Below are 11,285 nucleotides of genomic sequence, written 5' to 3'. Positions count from 1 at the left end.
ATCAGTCATGATCCTATTTAATAGCAGGTTAGACTTGAAAGGGTGAATAACCTACTCCTGTTCCTACAGTCTAATTTTTAGATCGATCCCTGTTTCTGGGAGGATTTTCAGAGTTCAACCATTGACTTGTGTGCAGTGATGTGTAGAAAACCCTCAACTTTGAGTCCGAACTGAGAAAATCCCTATCTAAATGGATTTTGCTTCCATTCTGTCTTCTTTTAGCCCAGAATATGCCATAGTAGTGCATTAATGTTTTCAGTCATTTTGTTAAATAAAATACAATGCAATTGATAAATGACATTTTTAATTATGAGCAATAAAACAATATTGTCTGCACAAAAACCTACATGTCTGATACAGAATTCATCCAGCATACTGAGACTCTTGGGGTTGCATTAACTAAACATAGACCTTGGTTAATACTAACAGATTCTCATAAATTAATTGCAGTTTGCTGGAAGACAAACCCAGTTTATAGAAAATATAATTTTACTGTACAAATTTACATCACATTCAAATCTAATTAAGTTGCTTAGACAAATATGTTGCTTTTTTTTTTAATAGCCACCATGTACATATAGTATTGCATTTCACCTACTGCTGCAATATTCTACAATCAGAACAGCCATTTTTCACATTTAGATTTATTTTCTGGAGTTGAAAACTTCTTGCATTCGCTCCCTTGTATAAGCATCCCATAATATTAAAATTTCAAACACACCACTTATTGCAAAATACTGCAAAATGGCAGCTGCCACTTAGCAACAATATACATAATTTCTTTTTCAAAGGAAGCACTAAACTTAAACAGCACCAGTGTACGTGCAAGGTGCAAGAATCCAACACAAAATACCCAAACCTTAAAGTTTAAGCCACCAATAAATTATTGAAAACTCCCCTTTTTAAAAAAACCACACACGCGTGCACACACACACAAAGAGAATCCATGTACAGAATTTCTAAAGTACCAAAAATGCTACACCTAGCTTCAAGAAGCCAACATAAAATGTAATTTACATTCATAATACATGTTTAAGATTGCACTGAAACCATCGTGCTTATGATGCTACTCTGCTAAATATACTTCGGTGCCACTGTAACATGTTTGCATTACATTCAGTCTCAGGTGCAGTACAAAGAAAAGTAGCTGAAGGAATCTGCCACAATTGTTACAAAACCAAAACTAAAATAAATGGTGTGTGTGTGTGAGAGCGCGTGTGTGTGTGTAACTGAGAGAATCTTCGAACCATGAGAGTAATCATGTTTTATTTATGAATAGAGGTAGGTCATTAAAGGCATAAAACCAACTGCTAATAATATTTGTAATCCCAATTTTACTTCTTTATTTTAAAAAAAACTGATTCATTGGATATTATCATTAACAAGGCCAGTGTTTATTGCCCATTCCTAATTGCTCGAGGTGGTGATAAACTGTGTATTTGAACTATAATTCAAATGGTGAAAGTATTCCCAGATGCCGGCCTTTTTTTGGTAGGCTATTTTCGAAGGTAGTTAAGAATCACATGTAGGTTAAGCTGGGTAAGAGCGGCAAATTTCCTTTCCTCAAGTAAATTAATGCACTAGCTGTGCTTTTACAACAAATGTAGTAGTTTCATCATCATCATCATGGATATTAGTCTTTTATTGAGATTTCATCAGATTTAGTTCAAGGTGCCACTGTAGCTGATGTGAAAGCTTTGGTAAAGACCTACAAACAGGACAGTCTCCCCAGACAAACAGTGCCAGGAATACCAGCTGCTTAAGACTGTAGCAGAGGCCTGGGATTATCAGGTGGTCATAAACAGGTTGCATATAAATGTAAATCTTTACAGCCTGAAAATCTAACAGGCCAATTTGTGCAACTAAAGATCCCATTATCCAAAGAGATAAAACGATGAGATGATCTGTTTCAGTTATTTTAAATCGAGGATTAATGTTGATTAGGACGTGCGCCGAACAACCTCACACTTCTTTAACCACGACTGTGGGATACTTAATTTAACCTGAGATGAAACATGGAGTTTAACATCTCATCTGAAACACAAGACAGTGCTCTTTCTATATTCAGGTTTCTGGAGTCCAGATCAAGATTAACATCAGCAGACTGTAGCAAGTGCAAGCAATGGGATACAGTTAATACCATGAAAATTCCTTTATCTTCTCTAAAAGGAATAAACATTTTTAAAATAAACGATTAATGGATCCAAAGTAATTACAATTAGGTTGATATACCTAATTACTATGTGGAATAAGAAGCAATCCAGAGATCAATGCAAGAACATTAAGGCTAATTTGAAAAGAGCTCAGAAGCATTCATTGCAAAAGGGAATACTTAACGGCAAAAGGAGGAATATTAAAATGATACATAATGAGATAGGGATGAGGAATAAGCATGTGTCGAGCAGAGATAGATCCTTAGGATGTGGAAGTTGTTAACTGAAATTTTACAAATTTTAGCACAGTTACACGAACTAGAATGCTTTAATCATGAATGTATCACCAAGACAAAAATAAAATTCCTAAACTAGGTCTTAACCTCTGCATTACAATCAAATATTGCATTAGCAAGTTTCACTCCTTCTCATTCATAAAACAGATTATTTTATTCCCAATTTTCCATTGCATAGACAAGATCTTAACTAGCCAACCACTTGTCAAATTCCTTTTTTTGAAAAAAACACTGAAGCTGTTTGCTCATAAGCTTTTATTAGAAACTTCAAATGATTTTTCTTTCTTCAGTTCCATTTCTCAATTCCCTCTCACACCAACTGACCTTCAATTTCTCTCAGCAACTTTCCAAGTAGTCACAACATCTGCAAAATTCTCATGTCATTTTTCCTTTGTCCTTTCAGCTCCCTCGCTCCTGTCTCTAGTCAATTAGCTCCCTCCCTTTTCAGTCACAAGAATGGAACTGCCAACATCTAAAATTTGGCATTTTGCAGAGGGTTGAGGGAAAAAAGGAGAGCTTTCAGATCAAAATCCCTCTGAATATTCCACTTTGAGGTTTCAACAAGAATTGGATTATCTACTCAACGTGGACAAATTCAAACTCAATTTTGAGCAGAGATTCAAACCTTCCTCACTGGTATCTACAGTTTTCAATTGTAGCTTAAAACCTTCCCTCTTGTCAAAACTGAATGTACAACAGTAATGCATTGAGACTAATACCCAACACAATGGCTGAAATTGTTTCTAGCTACTTCAAGAGCTACTAAGTTTCAATAGAACATAGTGAGGAGAGGTGGTACAAGGCTCACCTGGAGCATTAACACCAGCATGGACCAACCGGATACAATGCCCTATTGTGTGTGCACAGTTTACTTAATCCTCAAGGACTCAATGCACAAAACCACAAGATACTCTATTCAATATTTATCATCGGTAAGTTGATCATCTATGGTGTTGTGCACTAAGTGTGGAGAACGAGTGAAGACAGTGTAAGAGTTACTGGACAGGAGATAATTGGATTGACATGTGAATGCAATGAAACTGCTTTTAAGTTATATATACTGTCTTTAACTTTACATTTCTGTTATCTGTTCAACCCAACATAACAGGACACTGAAGAGAGACAGCAGACTGGAGATCTGGGAGTTTAGATTAGAGTGGTGCTGGAAAAGCAAAGCAGGTCAGGCAGCATCCGAGGAGCAGGAAAATAAACGTTTCGGGCAAAAGCCCTTCATCCGGATCTGGGAGCTAATAGTGCTTGGAATGTAATGCCAGGATTGCATTGCTTCCAATATTCTTACAGCTAACTCCATCAGAGTTTGCTGGGTCTGTAAGAGATCCCTTTAAATGGTAGCAAATATGTATAAGTTCCACAACAGTTGAAAATCTGGCTGCTACCTGCCCCAATGGAACTCGACCACCCTTCCTGACCCAGGTTGCACTGAACTATTTTACACAAACTTATTTTTCTGCACTGATGAAGGCTGATCTCCTACCGAAGCCTGTATTTGTCCCCCTTTATTTGTCAATTTATTGACAGAATACAGGACATCACTAGTAAGCCAGATTTTAATATCAACCCTCAACTATCTTAATAATGCATCTTGAGTGCAACTGAGTGGCTTATTAAGCCATTTCACAGAGCACTCCAGATCCACGTGAGTGATTCTGGAGTGCACGAATTAGAGAATTTTGGTATTGAACGATCTTGTAGGTACATGACCTTCATTACTGAAGCTAGCTTTTATTCAGTGTACCCCAGCTGCCATAGTGGGATTTGAACTGGTGTCTCTGGAACATTCAGACAGACTTCTGGATCCCTATTCCAGGAATATAACCACCATGCTGCTATACCTCTCAATGGAGTTGGCTGACATTGTTAAATTCAATCAACTTGCTAGCCTCAAAGAAAAATTGGGTTCTGATGTAGCACAGACCTCTGGCTCAGGGAGTCCACACCCCTGTTAACATTTCCCTTGATAACAAGCAAGATTTCACATGTACAGGGCAATGCAAAAACTTCTCATATCTTTTCCAATGCTCAGGGGATACTTCTGGCCTCTCTCCGAGTGAAGATGAATATCAACAGAACCTGGGATCTTGTTTCTAAACTCTACATATGTTGGAAAGATGCAAAGTTACAATGGTTTGTAATTATAAAGCACCTTTAACATAAGGCCCTTCACAAGAAGTGATTTACACTGCGGCAAAGAGGAGGACATTAGGAAAGATGACCAAAAACTTAGTCAAAGTAGGAAGATTTAAAAGGAGCATCTTAAAATTGCAAGGTGACAAAGTTGGAGGAGAGAATTACATTGTTTAAAACAAACAGGTGATGGCAAGGCGGTAACAAAGTGGGGTATGTATAAGTGGCCAGAGTTGGAGGAACAGCGGGTTGCTGGAGGTTACAAATATGGGAAGGAGCCAGGTCACAGAGAGATTTAAACATTAAAAAGGTTTTAATAAATGGATATTGGACTGTAAGCCATGTCAGTCAACGGTCATGAAGGTGAAGTACAAACTTAATTTCCCTGTAATGTTATGCTGGCTTCTGTATGAGCATGAACAAGGGGGTTCAATGAAATTGTTGTATTCTCTTTGGGAAGATGTCTCATCTGCTCATGGTGTTTGGTAGCATTGGTTTAGGTGTCAAGGCGATTTTTCATTTACATCTGGTTAGGATTCTAGATCTTTTGGTATAGCTTGGGACGGCCAATAATTTGATTGGCTCATCATACATGCCAACATATCAACAGTGTCAGAACGATGAATGAACAAAGAATTAAGAATTCAACAATAGTGAGTTTTAAATGGCTTCCAAATGCAGTTCAAGTTTCAATGATGCACCTGTTCCAAAAGGATACACTATTCAACAACTAACTTTCAAATTAATTTGAATTGTACCCATTTGCCGGAACTCCAAAATATTATGTATGGTCCAAAATTTTTTAAATATACAGTTCACAAATATATGTTATTTAATAAATGGAACATTCCTTATTAAAAACAGTTGGATTTAATTCAGACATTATGTTGATTGGTATTTTATATTATGGGAGGGAAACGGATTTCATTTCTCCGACTTAGTTGTATTTCCTCCCATATCATCCAAGTATGGTTACAAAGTTTGCATAAATATGGCCTCCTAAATTTATGAAAGAGTTTTACAAGTTTTATAGACATACTATAAAATTTGAATTATTGAAGAAATAATCGATTGCCTCAGTTACATACACATTCCAATACAAGTCTTATCCAAACCAAAAGGTTCATGCAAACACCAGAGAATCAGTGGTCTTTGTGGCAGATTAGTTACAATACAGAGGTCTCTTTCTAATTACCATTTCTTTTGTAGTCCAAAAATCTAAAAAAAAACATTAAAACGGTTTTCTGTTTCACATTACCAAGAAGTGAGTTTGTATGTAAACACTCAGAATGCGGCTCTATTTACAGAGTGGTCCTCAGCATCAATCCAAGGCCAAAGATGCAGAATCCAATTACTGCAGGGCTTTTCCCAGACACTTGAATCAAATGTAGGCTGCTTGAAAAGAATCTTGTGTGCATGACAAATACAAAAAAGGTTCAACTCCACGACCAAAATAGTTCACTGGGATACAGAGCCTTTTAAAAAGGTCAAAACTCAGAGCTCAGGGTCCCAGTATAATATAGTCTTGTGTTTGTGTAAATCATTCAATGTTTAGACAGAAAATACAAATTGGGCAACACCAAAAATCAAACAAGGGATTTCTCAAGGTTGTCTCCCTCTCCTTCGTCCCTGTGGGGAACAGACTGGGAAGGAAGGATCACTTCAAGGATTCAAATAACAAATAAAATTCAATTATTCTTGGGCATAAATAGTTCCAAAAGGGGCACAACATAAAACATAGAAAACAAAGTCTACATTCTCAAATACAATTGTCCTCTGTTTGCATTAACAGAGCAAACAGGATCCCTAGCCAGAATATTTTTCTTTCATTTTCTCTTAATTTCCTGTAACATCTGCACTTGAAAGGATATTAGAGATTTAGAATTTTTGGAGTTGCATGCTTAAATTTTCTTACCATTTAGTAACCAAAAATGTAAACTAAGTAGACTGCATCAAAATGACAATTTTTTGATAATATGGCTCACATGTAGAACTTGAAAGTAACAATGATTGATTAGAACACAGACAATACATTTAGCAACAGATCATGCTGCATCTAGTACAACATTCAACTGAAAGCATTTCAAATACATTTTCACTATGCTATACTTTCTCCAAGTGGAATCTTTTCTGCAGACTTTCTGCACATGGGTACAAAACATATTGTTGTCAAGAGATACCCATGCGTATACGGTGCTACAAATTTAAATTTGTCATTCAATATGCATATCCACACACTGAACCCACCCACCCTCCTTCCCCACCCCACCCCCAGCTACAAAGAAAATGTGCAGGTAGACCAAACTCATGAAACAAAAATGAACACTAACAACAGAGATGCAAAACTGACCAACTGACAACAGACCGTGTGCTTGTTAATGGATGTTTTTTGAACTGCAGGAAGGTTGGTAATCAAGTTCCCCCAGGATCACTGTTCAGATACTTGCTCTTTTGGAACCACTGTGTACAATTTTGGTCACCCTTCTGTAAGTTTTAAACTGGAGAAGGTGCAGAAAAGATTTACAAGGATTTTACCCGGACTGGAGGGTTTGAGATATAGGGAGAGGCTGAATAGGCTGAGGCTTTTCTCCCCAGAGCTTTGGGTGGTATGAAATGAGCTGCCAGAGGAAACAGTGGAGGCTGGTACCATTACAACATTTAAAAGGCATCTGGATGGCTATATGAATAGGAAGGGTTAGAAGGATATGGGCCAAATGCTGGCAAATGAGAAGAGGTCAGATTGAAATGTCTGGTCAGCGCAGACAAGTTGGACCAAAAGGACTGCTTCTGTGCTGTACAACTCTAAGTTAACAACCTTGACTTCAGGGCAGCATTTCAAAATTTGCAGATGATATAATTTGGAAGCATTGCAAACTGTGAGGATCAAGATCAGAGACTTGTTGGTGGAATGGCCAGAGAAATGGCAAATGAAGTTCAATGAAGTCAAGTCTGAAGTGATACATTTGTGAGGAAGAACACAGAATACCAAAACAAAATACAATTCTAAAGGAGTGCAGGAGCAGGGGGACTGAGGTGATTTTGTGTACAAGTCATGCAGGACAGACTGACAACAGTGGATAAATCATACAGTATTCTCAGCTCCACTAAGGCGGCCATAGATACCAAGAGCAAGGAAGTCATGTTAAACTTGTATAAAACACTGGCTAGCCTCAACTGGAGAACTGTGTCTATGGTTGCACTCCATTCATTTATGAAGATACAGGAGAGAAATTGACAAAGATGGTTCCAGGAACAAGGAATTTCAAGCATGTAGACTGAGATAAGTTAGGCTGGGTATCAATAGAGAAAAGAAGATGGGCAGGAGATATGAAAGATGTCCAAAAATCATGTGGAGTTTGGAAACAGAAGATCAAGAAGGAAGAAACTTTCCCATTGTTGAAAGGATCGAGAATGGGAGAGTACAGATTAGAATTAATTTCCAAAAGAATGGAGATATTAGGAGAACATTTTTCTGCAGTGAGTGGTTTAGATCTAGAATGCTCTGCCTCAGTGTGGTGGAGTCAGGTGCAGTCAAGAGAATGGAGTTATTATCTGAAAAGAGAGGATGTGCAGATTACAGGGAGAACGTAGGGGCAAATGTTAGGTAAATTGCTCATTTGAAGAGCTGATGATACAGTGGACCAAATGGCCTCATGTACTGTTACAATTCTGTGTTACTTTCGTCATTTGTTCCTTAAAGGGTTCTTTCAACTTAATTTTGATTCCATGCACAGATTTTTAATTGGCACACTGATAACAATTCATCTGAAGCATTTTTCACTTTACATTCAACTTGTGAATGCTTCAATCGTTCCCCACCTTTATTTCACTGCTCACAGTACCTACAAATTTACAGAAGGAGATAAGACTTACACCCAAGCGGTTCATAACTTGCCTTTCAGATTTTTTTAATCAATTGTGAACATTCAGACAAATAAGATTCACCAATTAATGTGAAAAACTTTAAATAAGTGGCTTAACTCTGTTTCTATTCCTTGATTTGATTATTTTTCTGTGGATTCAACAGAGGTTTTCAGGATGAAATTGGGTTGAAGTGGACATGAAAGTGCTGATAAACTGAAATTGTAAAATCCCCAGCAATTACAAGGCATGTTTAAGACAATGTTTTTTATGCTACTTAAATAGTATATGTCTTGAAATAACAAAAATTCTATGTATAAAAAGGTACCAGGACGTGGTAACCAGTCTCCCAATACTCAACAGTCCCATTCTTTACTTGCTCACTTGTCAGCTCAACTGTTGCAGGAAAAAATGTAGTGAACGAAGAAACATTTTTGGAAATATTTTCAGGAACATAACTGGATGATGATATCACTGAAACACAACCCATGAAAACAAAGTGAGCATCCCCATTAAAGCTTTTGATTGCTTTGCTGTTCCAGAATTCCCAGGTCAAGTCTTTCGAACCTTGCAAGAACTTTGCTACTATTAATGCTGAAAAGAAATAGGAGAAATAGAACAGATTAACTTCTTTTTCCAATTCTATCCCAGCAGGGATAGTACTGCAAAGAAAAGACATACCAACATCAATCTCAAAAGAGCCAATGTGTAAGCAAGTTAAAAATTTAAAAATGGACAAGATCTAAATGGTCAAATAAAGACCTGAAAAGTAGAAAACCACACACAGTGCAAACGTTTTGCTTGTTCCTTCAGCATGTGTGTAGTATTAGTATAGTCAGTAAAACCGTACACAGCTCAGCAACAGGTATTTTGTTTGAAGTGATTCCAAGTAATCAGGCTCATTCTGTTAGTATGGAGAATGGTTTTCTGTAAACGATGTTATCTTTGAAGCCATTAGCCCAGAGAAAGAAAACTCAGAAAAGGCAAAGAAGCTTGGGAGCATTAACATTACTGTTACATTGTCTCCAAGGGTTAAGTTTGAAGATTTAATGATGGAAATGATTGCCAAAGTTGTTGCATCACAGGGGAGAAAAGTTTGTACGCATGCAAGGCAGACCCAGATTTTGCATCAACAGCTACAATCTGAAAAAAAGGAAAGAAAAGGAGAATTGAAACTTTAATCAGTTTAGATAAAAGAAACAAACCATGCATAGTGAAAAATGCATATCCAACTTCTGGTATTATATCTTCTTCATTCATACAAGCAATAAAGTAGTCAAGAAAAAGTGCTAATTTCTGAATATAAAACCAGTTCTTATGCCTACTTGTCTTCTAAAGTCCTACACCAAATTTACCTGAAATTGGAGAACTTCACCTTTCGAATCATACAATAAAGAATGTTTAGGAATAGGAAATGCCTGTGAGATTGAACATATTATCCCATTTTTCTCACACCCACAGAATCAGTGAATATAGCGAATTGAGTCATGAGGATTATGTTTGCAAATATTCTATCATTTATTTTAACAATTGAAGAAAAGCAAATTTAAAAAAAAGTTTCTCATGACCACCAGACATCTCAAAGCATTTTACAACTAAATTATTATCTGAAGTGTAGTCATTGTTACAATGTAAGAAACACAAAGATTACTGTTTCTTGTTTCTGGATTTCTGTCATTAAGATCTGAATAAATTAAATCTGGATTTTCTGAAAGCACACTATCAATGCAATTTGCAGACAGACTTGTAACTTTGAATGTTAAGCAAGCCACATGCAATTCTTTGGACACTGGTGCTTTATCTGGTAAGTGGCCTCAAGGGAACTTTACATGTACAGGTCTATTGTGAGTTCATATTCAGTTTAGTGAATGACAATATTTGTTCAATTGGAACAATGTTCCATACACGATATTAAAGTAAAGACTGAAGAAACAAGAGATGGAAACTAATTCAGACATAATAGGGGAATGATAGATTTACAACATATCGCAATTTTGGCCATGACATACAAAATTATTGTGAGGTAAATCCTTTCATGTGCAATTGTATGAGAGAAGGTGGTTGCTCTAATTGGCTCTTACTGTTCAACAAAGCTGGGTCATCCAAATATGATTAGTGTAGAATTTGAACAAAGATTTTAGCTGATATATAGAACTATTAGCAACATGCAATTTTTAAAAATTCATTCTTGGAATATGGGTGTCACTGGCTGAGCAAGCATTTATTGCCAAGAGAGCAGTTAAGAGTCAACTATATTGCTGTGGGTCTAGAGTAGCTTTTAGGCCAGACCATATAAGGATAACAGGTGGACAGGTTCCCTGATGGACATTGTGAAACCCCATTTGGTTCACTAGTCATCAACAATGGCTATATGGTTCAAAGTTTGGGTGAAGATTTGTAGCTCGGGTGCTCGTTGTTGTGGTTCTGTTCGCTGTGCTGAAAATTTTTGTTGCAAACGTTTTGTCCCCTGTCTAGGTGACATCCTCAGTGCTTGGGAGCCATAGTGGCCTGTCCCTGCCGCTTCCGATTGTCAGTTTCAGCTGTCCGCTGTAGTGGCCGGTATATTGGGTCCAGGTCGATGTGTTTGTTGATGGAGTTTGTGGATGAGTGCCATGCTTCTAGGAATTCCCTGGCTGTTCTTTGTTTCGCTTGCCCTATAATGGTAGTGTTGTCCCACTCGAATTCATGTTGCTTGTCGTCTGCATGTGTGGCTACTAAGGATAGCTGGTCGTGGCATTTCATGGCTAGTTGATGTTCATGGATGCGGATCCTAAACTTTGATCTTCACCCAAACTTTGATATATTTCCCTCCCCAACCCTATCAGCATTC

The 11,285-nt window shown here is 37.3% G+C and overlaps 1 protein-coding gene across 5 annotated transcripts in view; it reads right to left on the bottom strand.

Moving 5' to 3' along the window:
* Window positions 1–287: 287 nt before the first annotated feature.
* The window catches only part of ksr1a (kinase suppressor of ras 1a), a 222,657-nt gene continuing 211,659 nt past the window's right edge, over window positions 288–11,285 (bottom strand). For 2 of the 5 annotated variants that reach the window (XM_043718262.1, XM_043718264.1), the window contains one exon: window positions 288–9,598. Coding sequence is in view for 1 of the 5 variants with exons in the window: in XM_043718264.1 (XP_043574199.1) it covers window positions 9,592–9,598 (7 nt within the window). In the remaining 4 variants the exon portion in view is untranslated. The remainder of the gene's footprint in view (window positions 9,599–11,285) is intronic. The other 3 variants (XR_006315781.1, XR_006315782.1, XM_043718263.1) reach the window with 3 other exon arrangements.

The sequence above is a fragment of the Chiloscyllium plagiosum genome, chromosome 28, assembly GCF_004010195.1.
Source record: "Chiloscyllium plagiosum isolate BGI_BamShark_2017 chromosome 28, ASM401019v2, whole genome shotgun sequence".
Taxonomy (NCBI): domain Eukaryota; kingdom Metazoa; phylum Chordata; class Chondrichthyes; order Orectolobiformes; family Hemiscylliidae; genus Chiloscyllium; species Chiloscyllium plagiosum.
This window is presented reverse-complemented; position numbering and strand designations above follow the sequence as displayed.